Source organism: Salmo salar, chromosome ssa26, assembly GCF_905237065.1.
Source record: "Salmo salar chromosome ssa26, Ssal_v3.1, whole genome shotgun sequence".
Lineage (NCBI taxonomy): Eukaryota > Metazoa > Chordata > Actinopteri > Salmoniformes > Salmonidae > Salmo > Salmo salar.
Genome location: NC_059467.1, coordinates 14,527,149 through 14,550,190, shown reverse-complemented (window position 1 = coordinate 14,550,190; position 23,042 = coordinate 14,527,149). Strand labels below are relative to the sequence as shown.

The 23,042-nt window shown below is 43.4% G+C and overlaps 1 protein-coding gene across 3 annotated transcripts in view; it reads left to right on the top strand.

Annotated features, from left to right (window-relative positions):
* Positions 1-23,042, top strand: part of LOC106587288 (cadherin-11) — a 67,477-nt gene that overhangs the window by 30,961 nt on the left and 13,474 nt on the right. For all 3 annotated transcript variants that reach the window (XM_014175532.2, XM_014175530.2, XM_014175531.2), the window contains 3 exons: positions 13,122-13,643; positions 16,035-16,329; positions 17,037-17,156. In XM_014175532.2, coding sequence (XP_014031007.1) covers positions 13,404-13,643; positions 16,035-16,329; positions 17,037-17,156 — 655 coding nt within the window. In that variant the 5' untranslated portion in view covers positions 13,122-13,403. The remainder of the gene's footprint in view (positions 1-13,121; positions 13,644-16,034; positions 16,330-17,036; positions 17,157-23,042) is intronic.

Below are 23,042 nucleotides of genomic sequence, written 5' to 3'. Positions count from 1 at the left end.
ATACCTAGCCTAGGGCTCTGGGGCTCCGGGAGACAGACCTGATGATAACGCTATATCGCCTTCCGCCTCACAACACTGCCAAAGGTCACCGCTGTCACAGGCTGCAGAGAACTGGGATTTTATTAACCATGGCCGACTTCTTTAGAGACAGGGGTTAAGGGTGCATACAGATCATTGTCATTGTTGTGTTATCAATGTGTCCATTCATGCTTTGTAGCACGCTGTACTGTGTAAAATACAGTATATTCACTTTTCCTCCCTGTGCCGTATTCAAAAGTAGAGCATGTGTGTTGATTTAGGCCCAGCACATTGTGCTGATCCTGAAATGATGAGAGGCCCTCATCCATTATTGGTCTATGTGTTATAGTTTAAATACCCCCTTTTCATACCTCTGCTCTGAATTGACACAATTATCTTTTGAGGACCTTGATGGAGTTGAACATCTCTGTCAATATCTCATTTTAAATGAGCAGATTTCCTGCCAGTGCTCAATCTTTACAGGATCTTTAGAGACAGGTCACAACACACCATCGTTCATTTTCTCTCCAATTAGTCCCCACAATCATGTGCTATGAGAGGAGAGGGTGATGGGTAATTTCCTCAATGGTGACTCCCACAGGCTTGAGTTGGATATAATTGACTTTAGAATGTGACTCATTAACCTGCGTCTGTGGAATAGATGATATATGGGATTTTTATTCACAAATAGACATATCAGTCCCAGACGTAAAGGATATTGCTAATTAATGGTGGCTGGACTGAACCGCCAAGACCCGGTAAGATTGATAACACGTGGGATCATATTTCCTGTCTTCTATCTTCCTTCCCTTGTTTATTTCCCCTGTTGGCCACTCTGTTGTGTCTAAGAGTTATTATCCTCTTGCTTTGCTCATTTTTAATCACTTTCACTGAATCAGAAGAAGGGATTAAGCCTATCAACTGTTGTTGTTATACTAATGTTTCTTAAGGCGGCTATGGTCCGTTTAGTCAGCAGTGTACGGTTGTAGTAGGACTTGAACAGTCCCATCTCTGTTTGGACAGAAAAAAATCGATACAGTAACATATCACAATATTATTTTTTTTGTACGATATGATATCAATATTTGACTCCAAGTATCGATTTGTAAAAAACATACATTACATTGTTTTGCTACTTTAGGTCGAGTTAGCTAACGCTAGTCGGCTGTACAAGCGCCAAAACTCTTGTCTCTCTGCAGCAGATATAGTGAGCAATATGTTTGGAACATTAAATCGCAAAGAAATCGCTGTATTAAATCGCAATACATATAGAATTGTGAGAATCGTGAGAATCGCAATAAATATCGTATCGGCACCTGATAATATCATATTGTGAGGTCCCTGGTAATTCCCAGCCCTAATTTGTATGGGTTATTAAATGGTATAACCTCCGGTAAATAGCCTACATTTTTCATTAGAATAATGACATAAAGAATTTCATCCATGCAATGGCTGCATGTACTTTTAAATGACCACCCGGTACAGCCAGAAGAGGACTGGCCACCTCTTGGAGTCTGGCTCCTCTCTAGGTTTCTTCCTAGGTTCTTGCCTTCTATGGAGTTTTTCCGAGACACTTTGCTTCGGCATCTGCATTGCTTGCTCTTTGTGGTTTTAGGCTGGGTATCTGTAAAGCCCTTTCCCACTGGGCACAGACGTCAGTTCAACGTCTAGTTTTCCGTGGCCGACGTGAGTAAGACATTTTAGCGTGTTAACCCTCGCAAGTCTGTCGGCCAAGATGGCATCCCTAGCCGCGTCCTCAGAGCATGCGCAGAACAGCTGGCTGGAGTGTTTACGGACATATTCAGTCTCTCCCTCACCCAGTCCACTCTCCCCACATGCCTCAAGATGTCCAGCAAAGATAACTGAACTAAATGACTATCGCCCGATAGCACTCACTTCTGTCATCATGAAGTGCTTTGAGAGACTAGTCAAGGATCATATCACCTCTACCTTACCTGACACCCTAGACCCACTTCAATTTGCTTACTGCCCCAATAGATCCACAGACAATGCAATCGCCATCGTACTGCACACTGCCCTATCCCATCTGGACAAGAGGAATACATATGTAAGAATGCTGTTCATTGACCATAGCTCAGCATTCAACACCATAGTACCCTCCAAGCTCATCATTAAGCTCGAGGTCCTGGGTCTGAACCCCGCCCTGTGCAACTGGGTCCTGGACTTCTTGACGGGCCGCCCCCAGGTGGTGAAGGTAGGAAACAACGGCTCCACTTCGCTTATCCTCAACACTGGAGCCCCAACAAGGTTGCGTGCTCAGCCCCCTCTTGTACTCCCTGTTCACCTATGACTGCATGGCCATGCACGCCTCCAACTCAATCATCAAGTTTGCAGATGACACAACAGTAGTAGGCCTGATTACCAACATTGACGAGACAGCCTACAGGAAGGAGGTAAGGGCCCTGGGAGTGTGGTGCCAGGAAAATAACCTCTCACCTAACGTCAACAAAACAAAGGAGCTGATCGTGGACTTCGGGAAACAGCAGAGGGAGCATCCCTCTATACACATCAACGGGACCGCAGTGGAGAAGTTGGAAAGCTTCAAGTTCCTCGGTGTACACATCACTGACAAACTGAAATGGTCCACCCACACATTAAGTGTGGTGAAGAAGGCGCAACAGCGCCTCTTCAACCTCAAGAAGCTGAAGAAATTTGGCTTGGCATCTAAAACCCTCACAAACTTTTACAGCAACCTTCTCGGGCTGTATCACCGCCTGCTACGGCAACTGCTCCGCCCGCAACCGCAGGTCTCGCCAGAGCCTGGTGAGGTCTGCCCAACTCATCACCGGGGGCAAACTACCTGCCCTCCAGGACACCTACGGCACCCGATGTCACAGAAAAGCCCCCAAAAAATCATCAAGGACAACAACCACCTGAGCCACTGCCTGATCACCCCGCTATCATCCAGAAGGTGAGGTCAGTACAGGTGCATCAAAGCTGGGACCGAGAAACTGAAAAACAGCTTCTATCTCAAGGCCATCAGACTGTTAAACAGCCATCACTAATACATTAGAGGCTGCTGTCCTATATACATAGACTTGAAATCACTGGCCACTTTAATAATGGAACACTAGTCACTTTAATAATGTTTACATATTTTGCATTACTCATCTCATATGTATATACTGTATTCTATCCAATTCTACTGTATCTTAGTCTATGCCGCTCTGACATTGCTCGTCCAAATATTTATATATTCTTAATTCCATTTCTTACTTTAGATGTGTGTGTATTGTGTGTATTGTTGTGCAATTGTTAGATATTAGTTGTTAGATATTACTGCACTGTTGGAGCTAGAAACACAAGCATTTCGCTACACAATAACATCTGCAAAACACGTGTATGTGACACATAAATTCGATTTTTTGATTTACATTTGGTTGAGTTGTCAACTAACGTGAATTCAATGTGAAATCACCATGTCATTGGATTTAGGAAAAATTTGGGTGAGAAAAAGACTAAATGCCCTTAAGTTGATTACTTTTTTAAAATCCAATCAGTTTTCCACGTTGATTCAACGTCATCACATACATTTGTTTGGGTTGAAATGACGTGGAAACAACGTTGATTCAACCAGTTTGTGTCCGTGGGTTGTGACAACTGCTGATGTAAAAAGCCAACAAGGTCAGTGTATTTTATGGGTCAACTGAAATCTGATCCGGAAACTAGTGGTATGCATTCAATTTCCAATCTCTTTCTGTGAATTGACATTGTTGTGTTCATCATCGATAAGGGGAGCTTTGAAGCACTGAAGTGGTCCCTGACATTCTGTGTGCTTTCCCTTTGATTTCTCTTTGCTCATCTTGTTCACTTTGCTCTCTCTCTCTCTCTCTCTCTCTCTCTCTCTCTCTCTCTTCCCTTCACTCTCATCACCTTGACGTCTTCTTTGTTTGTTTAACAACCATGGAGACTGTTTCAGGTCTGCTGCTCTTGTCCATGAAAGAAATCAGTTCAGTGGCTATGAAATTGTGAGTTTAGTAATGTTTTTTTTTTTTTCTGCTGCAAAGGCAGATTACCAGCCAGTGGTAGCTAGATGGTTTGTGAGATTCTTTATGGATTCTACTGATACAATATATTGATACATAACCCACAGTGTAGACTATCTTCTATATCATTATTCAACCTGGCAGATTCATTACCACTGACGAATTACTTACTTTTAGCAATGGCTAAAATGACTTATTATGCTGGCTATGACATTAAAACTACACTTTTGATATCATGTATGGTCAGTCCTTGCATCCATAGCTCTGTCAATATATTTGAGTGGTTACATTTTTCAAGCCCCAGCCCTCAGCTTTTACCCGTAAAAAAAGTGGTTGGGAGCTGCTTTGTTATTGTTTCAAATGCGGATTACCTCTTTAATGGGAGATTAGCTTTTCTATCATTATAGAAAATCTAAGTAGGAAAGCTTTCAATCAATTTGTTCAGCAAGGGAAAACATTGCACAGAAGATAATATATATATATTTTTAATTCAAATTAGTTAAGTTCAAGTATGACAGTTATGAAAAGTAAAGTCTGGTCATACAGCCTGTCTGGTGAAAAGGTGCTCTCCCCCCCAAAATATTTAGGTATTTTTTTCCTTCTGTGCATACACTTTGTGTATGAGGCTTTTCTCCAAACATTTTTGGTCTCCATTTTCCTTCTGGGCATTTCAACACAGAATGAACTAACAAAAATCCCAGACACTCTATTACAGTTTCTCACTTTGCTCCGTTCTTCTCGTGTGTCATCCCCCAGCTATAATGGTTGGGATCTGGGGCTTTGTGTCCTGTCCCATATCCTTAAGAATCTGAAGTATTTTATTTTCCCTTTGCCTCAAATCAATTCCAGACACCGCAGTTTCCTGCTCCCTAGATCAGGCTGGCTGGCTGGACTGGGCCATCTGAAACTCCAGCTACTCCTTAATTTCCAGGAATAGGAGAAGGCTGGGGAGTTTGGGGCTTTGGAAACCGACAGTTCCACTGTTCCACAGTTTGAGTGTAGCTGTAAAAAGACATTATGCTGGCAATTCCTCTTTTTGTAACTATAATACTAGCATCTCCTTGCTAGACAAAAGGGAAAAGACTGGATTTTTTAAACCTCACACATTTTAATTATGGTTAAATTGTCTTGTGGGTGATTGAATAGCGGAAGAGATGCAGATGTCTTCAATTATTTTTTTTCTTATTTTTTCTATATATCCAGTCATTAACATTCTTGGATACACAGCAATGAGGCATACCAATTAGACTTGCATAATAACCGAAGACATAATTATTATGTTATGGATGTGACACAAAAAGAGAAACCCTGGTTCTTACTAATTGGAGGCACCACCATAGCATGCGTTGCCTTCTGACGTCTGCTGGTTGTCAGTAGTGGAGACCCTTTGTAAAGGTTTTGAGTACATGCCATTTGGTTTCACATTCAGTGGAGAGATTTCAGATTGGTGCTTGCAATTGCAGTCTATTTTGCTATTTCCGATTCAAATTTCTTGTTTCTTTTATGTTTCTTTAATTGTATTCTCAGCTGTTTAAAAAGTATATTTTTGAGCTGAATAGTTATTCAGCATTTTCTTAATGATACAACTCTTTGGTTAATGGTATTGTTGAGCAATTGCAACATCAATTCAGTTTTGCTGACTGTAGTAAATGTTCATTAACTTCTGTGTGCACCTTACCATTTTCGTCATTTACAAAGATAGTCTTTCCTCTGCTTTATTCATTTTAAGTTGGAGATACATTTACTAAATTACAGAGGTTAGGGATACTGGCATGAATAAGTTATCTTTCAGAATTCCTAGATAGGCCTATTATTAATGCTGTTTGTGTTCATATACATAATACAGCGCAATCATGTCTTCTGAGACTAGGATTACTAGTCAATGAACAAACTGATGTGGGTACTTGTAGTTAATAATTACTCCTTAACTTTATGTAGTGACTTAAGAGAGATCAGATCCCCCTACTCCACCAGATACACGCACACACGCATGAACACACATAGTCAGAAGCTGATGTGAAGTGGAACAATCGTGTTTGTCTCGCTGAACCTTATCCTTCCCTTTGTGGTTTGTCTGTGACTGCCCTTTGTTCAGGCTGTGTATGCACTGTACTGTTTCAGCTGTAGCTTCTTGTCCTTCTCTTACTCTCCTCCATCTTGTTTTCCTTCCAGTTTGTTGTAGTCATGAGTGACAGGTGCATCCTACCTTCACACTGCTCTATCAAACCCCTTCCCACCCACACTCCTGTAGCCAGGTATACAGAAGAAGCACTGTGGTTGACTTGTGCAGGGCATCTAACCTTCAGATATTTCAAGGTAACTTAACCTGAGTGCTGAGCCTTGTTTGCCACAGGAAAATGATACTCAGTCATAAACCTTTCAACTTCAAGGGCATGCACTGCCTTCCTGAGCACACCAGAGAGGAAAGAAGCCTAGGGCTGATCTGAAATATCATCACTTTGAGTGCAGCTCCTCTGTGATACATACCTCCTCCGCCATTTCCATCTCCATCCCACAGCCAGCCGTCTCGGTAACGAGACTCCCACCATCGCTTCAAGCTCAGCTGCATCCTCTGCATCCTCTCCCTCACTCTTTTTTTGGTTGCTTTCCCTTACTCTCATAGTGCAAATTACTGGCTGCTATCCATGGAATCAGTCGTTTTCCACGGCTCTTGACATCCCTCTGAGCAACGGCATCGGCAGCAACATGAACAGCAGCATGCAAAGGCTGTAGCAACAGTAACAGTATCTTCTGTGCATGCACTCTTCCTTCACCTGTAGCCGTGACGCGACATTGTGGATGATGGCTTTAGCATATTATTCTGACTCTGTCAGCTCAGAGGGGTAAAAAAGCGGGTGCATCACTCACCTGTTAGAATACTAATGACTTCTTTGGCTCTGAAGTGCATAAAGCCAGACTGGGGTATTTTGTTTGTGAAACACCTACACTGATTAGTCTGTGTAATTGAATGGCAATTAAGAGTCAGGATATGTCCTGGGAGCACAATCGTTTCTTTTCTCTATTTTGTTGCTTTTAAAAGCCACAGGATGCAGCCCACAGTAACCAGACACCAAAGACCACTTCTCCTCCTTGCAGTGGGGCTTCAAAGCCTCTTTCCATGCAGTCGTATTGAGTAGAAAATCGTTTTTTGTTGTTGTTGTTGTTGTTTATCCTCTTATGTCTTCTTTTAAAGAGTTAAGTCTGTCAAGGCCATGCATGCTATGATATCTTTGTAGATATACTAGCAAGTCTTTGTTGTGAGGCATTGATTTACAGAAGCCATATCGTATACAAAAGGTAAAAATAGGACAGTATTTTCAAAGTTGATAAGCTTGTCAGCAGGGTATATGTGACACAAGTGGTCGCTTAGGGCCCCCGGCCGCTAGGGACTCAGTCGTTGTCTCAACTTACTGTTGCGACTTAGAATAGTAGAATACAAAAGGTGCAATTTCGAAATTTGGTTGCGCTTCAGCAGTTTTTCTCTTGTTTTGTCAGTCACTGACAGTCACTAAATTTGAATGTCAGCTAACATTTTTTAGCTTGGTAAGTTAGTCTAGCCAGCTAAATAAACTTGTTGTTATCATGTCCGAATTGAGACTGGGCATGCAGGGCAGGTGCCCAGGGGTCCTGACTGCCAGTGGACCCCCATTGATTTTGTTAGTCACTCTCACTCAGCTATCATTAACATGGCATGCGTTTTGGCAAAAATGTTCTCTACACTCCATGGCAAAATGGGCAGAATTGTGTGAAATGTGTAATAAGATTGCAAAATGTTTGCTCCACCATGGCAAAATGTGTAGAATTGCAGAAAGCTTGCTTTAAAACGGCAACATGTTCTCTACTCCCCATAGCTAAATGTGTAGAATTCCAGGAAATTAACTTTAAAATAAAAAAAATGTCTCTCTCTAAAATGAATAGGAGAATAGCAGAGAACCTCCTGATCTCAGAGTCCTCTATGGTAATAGTGTTGGAGCAATTACCTGTCAGAGTGAGAAGCAGCATGGTGAAGCTCTGAGGACTACACAAGACTACAGTCCTGATCACTTGATCCTGATCTGCTTATTTCAACACTGTAAGAATAGGTGGTGACGGTGGTGTATTTCTCAATTTTTTTTCTCCAAACAAAGATTTCTATGTGTACAAGGGGTAAGATTCTGAGAAAGCCTGATTCCTAGGAATAGAACCACCACTCAGGCGGATACAGGGGTCATGCTCCAAAATACAGCATTGTTAAAGGGAAACACTCAGCACCTATGGTGTAATATACAGACTGCAGTGCACCTTGTTTTTCCATGAAAGTGGCGTATTACAGAGCATGTGGTTGGCTTAGAGGGGTGGTTGATTTTCATTATGATATGGTCTGTCTAACAATCTGCTGTGATCATATGGCCACTTTGTGTTGAGTGCAAGCATGTTCTTATCCGTATAACCCATACAGTACAGTGCTTGTATCTTTAAAGGATGCATAGCCTACTGTTTAGAGGTGCAATCTTATTCACTGTATTTAACATTTCTTGGAACTTGAATGAAAATACATTTAGCTGTATATTTAATGGTCTTTGTTTTTGTTGTAATGTTCATTATTTTATTCCATATAGATTAGGTAATTATACTGAGAAACCATTCAATATCGCATTCGAGCAGTGCAAAGGTATGTCATTCTTCACACATGCCATTCTTAGAGCAGAAATACCTCCACTCTTTTACATCCCCTCAAGCTGCACAGTAAACCAAGCACTAAACCCTCCTCCACTGCTCCAGTAAGTGCTTCAAAGCTGGTCACGAAAAGGGAAGGCCAGGATGCAGGCAGCACATGGAGAATTAATTCCAAAGCTGCTGCATCCCTCTCAGCAACCCCATTTGTAACGCTAGACTGTAGTCTCTACCTCTCTCTTTCTCCCTCGCTTTCTCTCTCTTCTATCTCTACACCCTCTCTCTCTGTATTTCTCTCTTTCCCTCTATCCCTCACTCTCTCTTTTTTCTCTTTCTTTCTTTCTTTCTTTCTTTCTTTCTTTCTTTCTTTCTTTCTTTCTTTCTTTCTTTCTTTCTTTCTTTCTTTCTTTCTTTCTTTCTTTCTTTCTTTCTACCATGTTGTTGTCATGTTGTGTTGTTGTCGTAGGTCTCTCTTTATGTAGTGTATCTCTTGTCATGATGTGTGTTTTGTCCTATATTTGTATTTTTAATCCCAGCCCCTGTCCCCGCAGGAGGCCTTTCGCCTTTTGGTAGGCCGTCATTGTAAATAAGAATGTGTTTTTAACTGACTGGCCTAGTAAAGGTTAGCATAGGCAATTCATTGTATAATGACAACACCCAATAAATAAACTGTTTGCCCACACCATTCACACAATCAGTACATGTGCACAGTCAATAGACGTACTTTGTGCACACACAATAGTATGACAATACAGTCATAAACACTTGTGAGAACAGACGGTGGAGCCTCCAGGGTTCTGGAAGACAGGGGCATATATCAAATCTGCACAGACATGAATCACCTTTATTGCTTTAAATCAATTCCATCTAGACCTATGTGTGACTGGACTTACAGAATTAAACTGGCACTAGAGAATAAGAGAGAAAGAGAGAGAGAGAAAGAGTGAGGGAGTGGGACAGGGAGAGGGATAGAGAGAAAAAAGCCCCCTTGTTCAATTCCTAAAAGCTTCTATTTTCTTGTACAATTTTAATGGTAGGTAAGCTGAACCCCTCTGCACAGGGAGGTTCAGGTTTGAGCATACAATTCCGTACTCTGTCTGCTGTTAAAATGCATTTGTTTTGCTTGCGATTAAAAAACTATAGCTCCAATAACCATTGGGGAGCGATTGCGCTTCCTACTTAAAAAAAGAAGAACTACAAGAACTATAAACCAGCTATAAAAACCAAACCCCAACCCCCACATGCACCTTCAGAGGCTGAAGAAATGCTTTACTTATTGAGGACATCATTTGACAGGCCCCCTTTCTACTGTGTGAAAATCATGAGATATTTGATTCTTATTATAACCCTAATGAAGCCCTGCATTGAACCAGTAAAATATTTTTTTTGTATGCACTGCTTAATGACATTTCCTTTGAGGACTATGCTTGCTGGTTAGAGTTCAATTATGTAAGAGCCCCACTGAGCTTTTTGGGGTTCCCCTCAATCAAATGGTGTGGGATCTTATGCCTTTTAGAGTCTATTGATGTGTTGGGGCTCAATATTAAACATCAGCATGGAACGAACTCAATTATTCCACTTTCCCCTTTGTTCCATTTAAAATAGTCCTATTGGCAGTGCACTAAGACATGTGCTGTTACAGCACCTCAATGAGATACTGAAGACACTTGCTTAATGTCAAAAAGACCGCGCTGAAGAGAGGGAGGATTTTTCTGACCAGTGCCTCTCTCCTGATCTTCTCTTTTCATGGGTGTGATAGTGTGAAGTTACTGGCTACTTTTAGAATAGCGGAGACTTGGAGAAAGACCAGAGGGATTGTTTTAATTGTCCCTCACTGTCAGGTCACTCCATTTCTCCTCAGACATCCCCTCTCCACCAATGTCCATGGCTGGGCTTGAACAGTAGAAATAGAGCCGGAGTCACACACTACAATTAAGGCCAAGGATATTTGTAGCTGGCAATTTAGTTTCTTCTGGAGCACAAGCTATTTTTCCCCTTTATCCCATAACTATTGTCTCTAAGTCTCAGTAATAATTTTGCGCTTACAAGCAGCTGTGGCATTTTCTTACCCCTCATTAAGTTATTTATTCAAGAGGAACATGATACACTTCTTTAGCGTTTTTCTTCATGAATCTTGTTTTGGAGGCAGCTCTGCAGCGTTGTCACTAGCTGGCACAGCCACAAAGTCATAAAATCTGATTTTGAACCTAACCTTAACCCTAACCTTAACCACACTGTTAACCCTAACCTTAAATTAAGACCAAAAAGCACATTTTTGTTTTCATACATTTTTACAATATAGCCAATTTTCACTTTGCAGCTGGTCAATCTTGCGGCAGCTGGTCAATCTTGCGGCAAGTCAATATTAGGAAGGTGTTCCTGATGTTTGGTTTTTTCAGTGTATTTTTCCATATTCACAAATGCTCCCTCACCATTCCATAGTGGTGCTGCATTGAAACATTTAGCTGTCTAGCCATCCACTGGAATACTTAATACATGACTCACAGTCACTATATTACTGAAACAGATGAGAGATTTTGCATCACTGGTGAATCACTTACCATCAATTAGTGACTTTGGACCAGACTACTTATTCAGCACATCTGTCTTAGCCAAGACGGAAGCAAATAGAGATCGATCTGGAGGTGAATCATGTATTAGAACCCTCTTGATTCGTCTTGGAGTGGGGATGCATTTTAAATCAAATGTAGGCAAAGTTGTAGGACTGCAATGTTTTTACATTTCAGTCATTTAGCAGACGCTCTTATCCAGAGCGACTTACAGGAGCAATTATGGTTAAATTCCTTGCTCAAAGGCACATCAGCAGATTATTCACCTAGTCAGCTCTGGGATTTGAACCAGTAGCCTTTTGGCCACTGGCCCAATGCTAGGCTACCTGCCGCCCCTATGTACCACATGGATATTGTTGCAACATGTTGTGGGTGGAAGCTCACTCTTTCAAGTACCTCTTTAGAGGACCTACCAAGAGAAATACTTAAAAAATACATAAAAAATATGGAGTGGGTTTTCATTTCACCCAAGGTAGACCTACGAAAGGTGTGTGAGTCAAGCTTAAATCCTGTGGAATGTAATGGAATATCCAGCGTTGATTAGATCCTAGTCACGTAATTTCATCATCAAACAAGTAGGAGACTTGTGTCTCAGACTTCTGAGTCGGCTGTTTGAATCTCAACTCATTTCCTTTGATTTGACACAGATTGAAAATAACTGCTTCTGCATAGGAATTTCCGACATGATAGCATAGAGCTGCATTAGCTGTCCATTTTTTTTTAATGTACCTCTGCAGAGTAGGCCTATAGGAGCCATCTGGATTTACTGGAAAGGAATGAATGCCTGTGATTCCCGAAGCATTTAAATGGGAAACACTCCCCTTGAGATGATGGGGCTTCGGAGGCAATAAAACCACTCTTACACACACAGTTTGCTGACATTTTGGTGGCCAGTCAATAATGAAAGAAAGCATAAAATGTATTATTTTTCCAGAGTAGCTGCCAATTTACAGCTGAGACACTGGAAAGCATGAAGCGTTATCAGGCGTTCATTATGGGGGCTGACAGTGGAGAGGTCCAACTGAGTTAGGGTGCCCATTTCCCTACTTCACTGGTGGATGCGCTTTATTTGGACTTTATTTATGAGCTCTGTCACACAAGCTGGAGATTTGTTCTATTTTTTCCTCTTGTCTCCCTCCCTCTCTTCCCTGCTGGACTGTGTGTTTAACTGGTTCCAGTGAGAGGCAGCTTTAAGCAGTGTGTTAAAGCATTATTGTTGTGGTTGGGCTCCCAGCTAGCGTCGTTGCTGAAGTGCTGAGGCTGAAGGTTCTTAGTGGCTCACTGAATGGGAAAATCCCCCGCAGGGCCATTTGTTCCTCTGTCCATCCATGAGCAGCCAAGTAGGAAGTGATGAAAGCCAATCATGGGACTGACAACAACACCTCATCTGGTTAATTGTCGGATGTGTAACATAACCTATTGGCATGTGATAAAGCCTGCTTTTGGTTGCAGTTATGACTGAGGAAACTATTAGACTATTCTCTTTTTAGCTCCATTGTCGCTTTGTTGACCATCAGTGCATGGTCAGGGAATGAAAATTAAGTGATGCATTTTATCCAAATAAGAATTTTCATGGAAACAATTTCACTTTTGCTCTACTCACCTAATGTAATACTACAAGGGACAAAACATAGGCAACGTTTCAATTTGAGAACACCAGTGGCTTGATGTCTAATTAAATAAGAGCAAATGAGTTTACAACCTCTATCACTTAATTAGAGCAAGATACAGAGGCACAAAATGAATTAATATGTCGAGATTTAGAGAGGAGTCAATTAAAACTTTGGTTGGAGTGTGGGCTGACGATAACTACTCTTGTACAGAACTGTTTTGTCCCCTGTGACTGACTCTGTGTATTTTCGTTTCATTTCAGGGCCTACGTTGGGAGGAGAAGAAGGAGGAAGAGAGAGAAGAAGAAGAAGGGGGTTGTGATGAGTAACTGCATAAAGCAAAACCAAAGGATCCGGTGAGGTTTAGGGCCCAAGTCCCCAGGCTAGTGAGTGAGTGAAGTGAAGCCACCGTCCAGGAAGGACCTCAGAGGAAGGTTTTCCCAGGATTATCTCTGGGTTGTGCCTCTCAGGGGACACAGGCACACGTGCAGGAAGGCCCAGAGGAAGGTCGGAGTAGCGTTGATCAGCAGGCAGCAGGCAGCAGGATGTGGGAGGGACTAGGACTGCAGGTGTTCCTGATGTGCCTGGGCGCTGTGCTGTGCAGCGCTGTGGCCGCCTCGGCACCCCTGGAGCACAGCCACCGCCACCGCCTCTCCCTACACAGGCACCGGGAGAGGACAGGCAAAGAGGGACAGGTCCTACACCGCTCCAAGAGAGGCTGGGTCTGGAACCAGTTCTTTGTCATTGAGGAGTACACAGGGCCAGACCCAGTGTTAGTGGGCAGGGTAAGGTCACTGTTTTACATTCTTAATCATCACCTTCACATCTCTCTTTTCTCTCCCATTCTTTCCCCCTCTCTATCTGTTGACTGCTGAATTAAAGTCACAAGGGGTTTTCATTACCAGCGGAGACCTTGCAATATCCTCAATTTGTTACACAAAAGCAATCAGTGGCCCACTTGATTAAAGGTTATAAATTGGATTTCATTTTTAATATCAAAGCATCCCCCAAAGACACTGACATCTGGGAAACAGGCGATTTATGGGTCCACAGAAATGATGATTACAAATGGGGACCTAAATTTGCCTCTAATTCCAGCAGTGACAGAGATGGTACCTTGTTATTATTGGATTGGAATATCAATCATGACATCAATCAACAACAAAAAGAACATGCATGCAGAACAGGCTTCTATGAAGAATATTTCAAGGAATATAATGAAAATGGGTATATATTGCAAAATTAAAATATCATTCATATATGCGTTTGTGGGAATATACACTGCTCAAAAAAATAAAGGGAACACTAAAATAACACATCCTAGATCTGAATGAATGAAATAATCTTATTAAATACTTTTTTCTTTACATAGTTGAATGTGCTGACAACAAAATCACACAAAAATAATCAATGGTAATCCAATTTATCAACCTATAGAGGTCTGGATTTGGAGTCACACTCAAAATTAAAGTGGAAAACCACACTACAGGCTGATCCAACATTGATGTAATGTCCTTAAAACAAGTCAAAATGAGGCTCAGTAGTGTGTGTGGCCTCCACGTGCTTGTATGACCTCTCTACAATGCCTGGGCATGCTCCTGATGAGGTGACGGATGGTCTCCTGAGGGATCTCCTCCTAGACCTGGACTAAAGCACCCGCCAACTCCTGGACAGTCTGTGGTGCAACTTGGCGTTGGTGGATGGAGAGAGACATGATATCCCAGATGTGCTCAATTGGATTCAGGTTTGGCGAACGGGCGGGCCAGTCCATAGCATCAATGCCTTCCTCTTGCAGGAAATGCTGACACACTCCAGCCACATGAGGTCTAGCACTGTCTTGCATTAGGAGGAACCCAGGGCCAACCGCACCAGCATATGGTCTCACAAGGGGTCTGAGGATCTCATCTCGGTACCTAATGGCAGTCAGGCTACCTCTGGCGAGCACATGGAGGGCTGTGCGGCCCCCCAAAGAAATGCCGCCCCACACCATGACTGACCCACCGCCAAACCGGTCATGCTGGAGGATGTTGCAGGCAGCAGAACGTTCTCCACGGCGTCTCCAGACTCTGTCACGTCTGTCACATGTGCTCAGTGTGAACCTGCTTTCATCTGTGAAGAGCACAGGGTGCCAGTGGCGAATTTGCCAATCTTGGTGTTCTCTGGCAAATGCCAAACGTCCTGCACGGTGTTGGGCTGTAAGCACAACCCCCACCTGTGGATGTTGGGCCCTCATACCACCCTCATGGAGTCTGTTTCTGACCGTTTGAGCAGACACATGCACATTTGTGGCCTGCTGGAGGTCATTTTGCAGGGCTCTGGCAGTGCTCCTCCTGCTCCTCCTTGCACAAAGGCGGAGGTAGCGGTCCTGCTGCTGGGTTGTTGCCCTCCTACGCCCTCCTCCACGTCTCCTGATGTACTGGCCTGTCTCCTGGTAGCGCCTCCATGCTCTGGACACTACGCTGACAGACACAGCAAACCTTCTTGCCACAGCTCGCATTGATGTGCCATCCTGGATGAGCTGCACTACCTGAGCCACTTGTGTGGGTTGTAGACTCCGTCTCATGCTACCACTAGAGTGAAAGCACCGCCAGCATTCAAAAGTGACCAAAACATCAGCCAGGAAGCATAGGAACTGAGAAGTGGTCTGTGGTCACCACCTGCAGAACCACTCCTTTATTGGGGGTGTCTTGCTAATTGCCTATAATTTCCACCTGTTGTCTATTCCATTTGCACAACAGCATGTGCAATTTATTGTCAATCAGTGTTGCTTCCTAAGTGGACAGTTTGATTTCACAGAAGTGTGATTGACTTGGAGTTACATTGTGTTGTTTAAGTGTTCCCTTTATTTTTTTGAGCAGTATAGTTCTATGTGTTTTGAATTGCAGAAATGAACCACTCAACTAAGTGACCTGATAAGGTGACAGACCACTAATTGTAATGTTGCTGTGTTGCACCTAATGTTTATCATCAGAGTAAATATAGATTGATTCTCTGTGTTGAAACATATTGGTTTCAAGGCAGTTTTGCATAATCACATTTACATGATTGCCTGGGCTGAATGTGCTTCTCATTATCCATGTTCTTCCTAGTGATCACACTACATGTTGGAATGTAGTATTTTTAAATGGTTTAAAAAAAAAAATTGCTAAAATGTTCTGCTGTCCATTTGTTTCCAGCTGCACTCAGACGTTGACGCTGGAGATGGCAATTGCAAGTACATTCTCTCAGGGGAGGGTGCAGGCACCATTTTTGTCATTGATGACAAGACAGGCAACATCCATGCCACCAAGACACTGGACAGGGAAGAGCAGGCCCAGTACACCCTCACAGCTCAGGCTGTGGACAGGGCCACCAACAAGCCTCTGGAGCCTCCGTCTGAGTTCATAGTCAAGGTCCAGGACATCAATGACAACCCACCTGAGTTCCTACATGGACCATACTACGCCAGGGTGCCTGAAATGTCCAACGTCGGTGAGTCTGGCTGGGGAATGGACCGTGAAGGATTTCCTACCCTCTGTCTAATTCTCCCTTCCTCAGACTGTTTGCCAGTGAACAGCTTGTTTCCCATGCATTATTCAAAATTACTGAAATCTGACCGGGGGAGGCAAAGTTGGAAGTGTTCCTGTTGTTGTTGCGGCTTTGCAATTTCCCTCTTCCTTGTGAGTGTTTTGTGTGTGTGTGTCTGTGTGTGTGTGTGTGTGGGGGGGGGGGTCACACCTTGCAATACAACATCCTTTATGCTGGCCTGTCACAGAGTAACAATCTGTTACCCTGTGATTCCACCCGCTGACAACCCAAATGGTGCTTCTGGGGCTCAGACTCAGCAGTCTAAACCAGTCCAGCTTCAAATATGTTCAGAAACCATTGTGATGGCAAATTCATTTCAAATACTGGTGAAATGGCTAGGCTTTGTGTGAATCCCAAAACCATGAACACTTAAGGACATTATAACCATAGGAGGGATGCTGACTGCACCACCATTCCGGTTAAGAATAAGTGATTTCTAGAATGGCAAAAACTTCCAGCATCAGGCACTATATAGCAGGAATTTCATTTGAGAAACATAGGATTGGCTCAAGCTAAATGCCATAATGATTTACAAATTGCAGGTCTACTATTATGTTGGGTAAATAAATGGCGTTGAAAATAATAACACCTGCTGTTCTTTTGTCCTCCAGGTACCTCAGTGATGCAGGTAACGGCCACAGATGCTGATGATCCCACCTACGGGAATAGTGCCAGACTGGTGTACAGCATTCTCCAGGGCCAGCCCTACTTCTCAGTGGAACCACAAACAGGTACCCAACCTCTCTGTCCCGCCTTGTTTCATATTCATCTAGATAGCATAACATTATATACAGTTGAAGTCGGAAGTTTACATACGCTTAGGTTGGAGTCATTAAAACTCGTTTTTCAACCACTCCACAAATGTCTTGTTAACAAACTATAGTTTTGGCAAGTCGGTTAGGACATCTACTTTGTGCATGACAGAAGTAATTTTTCCAACAATTGTTTACAGACAGATTATTTCACTTATAATTCACTGTATCACAATTCCAGTGGGTCAGAAGTTTACATACACTAAGATGACTGTGCCGTTAAACAGCTTGGAAAGTTCCAGAAAATGATGTCATGGCTTTAGAAGCTTCTGTTAGGCTAATTGACATCATTTGAGTCAATTGGAGGTGTACCCTAGGATGTATTTCAAGGCCTACCTTCAAACTCAGTGCCTCTGCTTGACATAATGGGAAAATCAAAAGGAAATCAGCCAAAACCTCAGAAAAAAATTGTAGACCTTCACAAGTCTGGTTCATCCTTGGGAGCAATTTCCAAATGCCTGAAGGTACCACGTTAATCTGTACAAACAATAGTACGCAAGTATAAACACCATGGGACCACGCAGCCGTCATACCACTCAAGAAGGAGACGCGTTCTGTCTCCTAGAGATGAACGTACTTTGGTGCGAAAAGTGCAAATCAATCCCAGAACAACAGCAAAGGACCTTGTGAAGATGCTGGAGGAAACAGGTAGAAAAGTATCTATATCCACAGTAAAAGGAGTCTATCGAAATAACCTGAAAGGCCACTCAGCAAGGAAGAAAACACTGCTCCAAAGCCACCATAAAAAAGCCAGACTACGGTTTGCAACTGCACATGGGGACAAAGATCGTACTTTTTGGAGAAATGTCCTCTGGTCTGATGAAACAAAAATAGAACAGTTTGGCAATAATGACCATCATTATGTTTGGAGGAAAAAGGGGGAGGCTTGCAAGCCGAAGAACAGCATCCCAACCTTGAAGCATAGGGGTGGCAGTATCATGTTGTGGGGGTGCTTTGCTGCAGGATGGACTGGTGCACTTCACAAAATAGATGGCATCATGAGGATGGAAAATTATGTGGATATATTGAAGAAACATCTCAAGACATCAGTCAGGAAGTCAAAGCTTGGTCGCAAATGGGTCTTCCAAATGGACAATTACCCCAAGCATACTTCCAAAGTTGTGGCAAAATGGCTTAAGGACAACAAAGTCAAGGTATTGGAGTGGCCATCACAAAGCCCTGACCTCAGTCTTATAGAACATTTGTGGGCAGAACTGAAAAAGTGTGTGCGAGCAAGGAGACCTACAAACATGACTCAGTTACACCAGTTCTGTCAGGAGGAATGGGCCAAACTTCACCCAGCTTATTGTGGGAAGCTTGTGGAAGGCTACCTGAAACGTTTGACCCAAGTTAAACAATTTCAAGGCAATGCTACCAAATACTAATTGAGTGTATGTACATTTCTGACCCACTGGGAATGTGATGAAAGAAATAAAAGCTGAAATAAATAATTATCTCTGCTATTATTCCGACATTTCACATTCTTAAAATAAAGTGGTGATTCTAACTGACCTAAGACAGGGAATTTTTACTAGGATTAAATGTCAGGAACATAAAAACTGAGTTTAAATGTATTTGGCTAAGGTGTATGTAAACTTCCAACCTCATCTGTATATATATATATATATATATATATATAAATTATAATAATAATGAGAGAGAGAGAGAGAGAGAGAGAGAGAGAGAGAGAGAGAGAGAGAGAGAGAGAGAGAGAGAGAGAGAGAGAGAGAGAGAGAGAGAGAGAGAGAGAGAGAGAGAGAGAGAGAGAGAGAGAGAGAGAGAGAGTGAGTCGTGGCCAAAAGTTTTGAGAATGACACAAATATTAATTTCCACAAAGTTTGCTGCTTCAGTGTCTTTAGATGTTTTTTTCAGATGTTACTATGGAATACTGAATTATAATTACAAGCATTTCATAAGTGTCAAAGGATTTTATTGACAATTACATGAAGTTGATGCAAAGAGTCAATATTTGCAGTGTGGACCCTTCTTTTTCAAGACCTCTGCAATCCGCCCTGGCATGCTGTCAATTCACTTCTGAGCCACATCCTTACTGATGGCAGCCCATTCTTGCATAATCAATGCTTGGAGTTTGTCAGAATTTGTGGGGTTTTGTTTGTCCACCTGCCTCTTGAGGATTGACCACAAGTTCTCAATGGGATTAAGGTCTGGGGAGTGTCCTGGCCATGGACCCAAAATATCGATGTTTTATTCCCGGAGCCACTTAGTTATCACTTTTGCCTTATGGCAAGGTCCTCCATCATGCTGGAAAAGGCATTGTTCGTCACCAAACTGTTCCTGGATGGTTGGGAGAAGTTGCTCTCGGAGGATGTGTTGGTACCATTCTTTATTCATGGCTGTGTTCTTAGGCAAAATTGTGAGTGAGCCCACTCTGTCACGTCCTGATCATAGTAAGTTGTTATTTTCTTTGGTAGAGTATGTCAGGGCGTGACAGGGGGTGTTTGTCCATTTTTGTATTTCTATGTTTAGTTTCTTGTGTTGTATTTCTAGGTTCGTTTTTGTTTGACATGACCTCCAATTAGAGAAAGCCGGTTGTCGTTGTCTCTAATTGGAGGCCATATTTAAGTTGATGTTTGTCCCACTGGTATTTTGTAGGTGATTCATTTTGTGAGTAGTGTATGACTGCTCTGCGTCACGGCTTTCTTGTTTTTGTATTTCAAGTTTATTGTTTGTTGCATTAGTTTCACGATTTAATAAAAGATGTGGAACTACGTTCACGCTGCGTATTGGTCCGATCCTTCTGAAAGCCCTGACAGAATCACCCACCAACAAAGGACCAAGCAGCGTGGAATGGAGCAGCAGGAGTCATGGACGTGGGAAGAAATCCTGGATGGGAAAGGACCCTGGAGGCAGGCTGGGGAGTATCGCCATCCGAAGGAGGAGATCGAGGCAGCAAGAGCGGAGCGGCGATGCTATGAGGCACTATATCCACCAAGAGGCAAGGACGAGAGGCAGCACCAAAAATGTTTTTTGGGGGGTCACACGGGCAGATTGGCTAAGGCGATTTTAAGACCTGAGCCAACTCCCCGTGCTTACCGTGGGGACCGAGTGACCGAGCAAACACCATGTTATGCGGTGATGCGCACTGTGTCGCCAGTGCGCACTCACAGCCCGGTGTGCTCGGTGCAAGCTCCTCACCATTGCCGTGCTAGAGTTGGCCGTCAGCCAGGTAAAAGTGCGCCAGTTCAGCGTATCTGGTCTCCAGTGCGTCTCTTCGGTCCAGGTTATCCTGCGCCTGCTCTTAGCACGGTATCCCCCTTTCACCAGCACAGCCCAGTTCGTCCTGTGCCGGCGCTCCGCCCTTGCTTGGCTCAAATCACTATTCAGCCAGGACGGGGTGTGCCAGCTCTAAGCTCCAGACCTCCGGTGCGCCTTTGGAGCCCAGTACGTCCTGTGCCTCCTCCTCGCACTCGCCCTGAGGTGCGTGTTACTAGTCTGGCGCCTCCTATGCCAGCTCCACGCATCAGGCCACCAGTGCGCCTGCCCAGTCCGGGGTGTCCTGTTCCTGCTCCCCGCACTTGCCCTGAGGTGCGTGTTACTAGTCTGGCGCCTCCTATGCCAGTCCCACGCATCAGGCCACCAGCGACGCTCCTCAGCCCGGAGCCTCCAGCGACGCTCCTCAGCCCGGAGCCTCCAGCGACGCTCCTCAGCCCGGAGCCTCCAGCGGCGCTACTCAGCCCGGAGCCTTCAGCGGCGGTCTGGTTCCTCCGGACATACAGAAGCGGGCGGATCAGCGGGCGGTGGGGGTACTACGCCCGGAACCAGAGCCGCCGCCATAGACGTAGTCACCCACCCTACCCTCCCTTTGTGTTGTTTTTTTTTGGGGGGGGGTTGTTGTTTAGTTTTTTGTAGGTTTTTTTAGGTGCGGTCGGAGTCCTGACCATAGTAAGTTTGGCTTGGCTGAGAAGAAACCCCACACATGAATGGTCTCAGGATGCTTTACTGTTGGCATGACACAGGACTGATGGTAGCGCTCACCTTGTCTTCTCCGGAAAAGCTTTTTTCCGGATGCCCCAAACAATCGGAAAGGGGATTCATCAGAGAAAATGACTTTACCCCAGTCCTCAGCAGTCCAATCCCTGTACCTTTTGCAGAATATCAGTCTGTCCCTGATGTTTTTCCTGGAGAGAAGTGGCTTCTTTGCTGCCCTTCTTGACACCAGGCCATCCTCCAAAAGTATTCGCCTCACTGTGCGTGCAGATGCACTCACACCTGCCTGCTGCCATTCCTGAGCAATCTCTGTACTGGTGGTGCCCCGATCCCACAGCTGAATCAACTTCAGGAGACGGTCCTGGCGCTTTCTGGACTTTCTTGGGCGCTTTGAAGCCTTCTTCACAACAATTGAACCGCTCTCCTTGAAGTTCTTGATGATCGAATAAATGGTTGATTTAGGTGCAGTTTTACTGGCAGCAATATCCTTGCCCGTGAAGCCCTTTTTGTGCAAAACAATGATGACGGCACATGTTTCCGTGCAGTTAACCTCTATGGGCTAGTGGAATCCCGTGGTGCATTATTCAAATACCTTAGAAATGCTATTACTTCAATTTCTCAAACATATGACTATTTTACACCATTTTAAAGACAAGACTCTCGTTAATCTAACCACACTGTCCGATTTCAAAAAGGCTTTACAACGAAAGCAAAACATTAGATTATGTCAGCAGAGTACCCAGCCAGAAATAATCAGACACCCATTTTTCAAGCTAGCATATAATGTCACATAAACCCAAACCACAGCTAAATGCAGCACTAACCTTTGATGATCTTCATCAGATGACAATCTTAGGACGTTATGTTATACAATACATGCATGTTTTGTTCAATCAAGTTCATATTTATATCAAAAACCAGCTTTTTACATTAGCGTGTGACTAGCATGTGACTAGCATTCCCACCGAACACTTCCGGTGAATTTACTAAATTACTCACGATAAACGTTCACAAAAAACATAACAATTATTTTAAGAATTATAGATACAGAACTCCTATATGCACTCGCTATGTCCGATTTTAAAATAGCTTTTCGGTGAAAGCACATTTTGCAATATTCTGAGTAGATAGCCCGGCCATCACAGGCTAGCTATTTTGACACCAACCAAGTGTGGTACTCACCAAACTCCGATTTACTATTAGAAAAGTTTGATTACCTTTGGTGTTCTTCGTCAGAATGCACTCCCAGGACTTCTACTTCAATAACAAATGTTGGTTTGGTCCCAAATAATCCATAGTTATATCCAAATAGCGGCGTTTTGTTTGTGCGTTCAAGACACTATCCGAGGGGTAAATAAGGGTCACGCGCCCGACGCGTTTCGTGACAAAAAAATTATAAATATTCCATTACCGTACTTCGAAGCATGTCAACCGCTGTTTAAAATCAATTTTTATGCCATTTTTCTCGTAAAAAAGCGATAATATTCTGACCGGGAGTGGTGGTTTTCGTTCAAAGAGAGAGAAAGTAAACATGGAGTGGATTTGGATTTGGATTTCAGCCATGGGCTGCAAAGCCACGATTCAGCTTTCTGGCGCCTTCTGATAGCCTATGGGAGCGTTAGAAAATGTCACGTCATGCCAGAGATCCCCTGTTTTTGTTAGAGATGATCAATAAGGCCATGAAATGGTCAGAGAGAGCGCTTCCTGTTTGGAATCTTCTCAGGTTTTGGCCTGCCAAATGAGTTCTGTTATACTCACAGACACCATTCAAACAGTTTTAGAAACTTTAGGATGTTTTCTATCCAAATCAAACAATTATATGCATATTCTAGTTACTGGGCAGGAGTAGTAACCAGA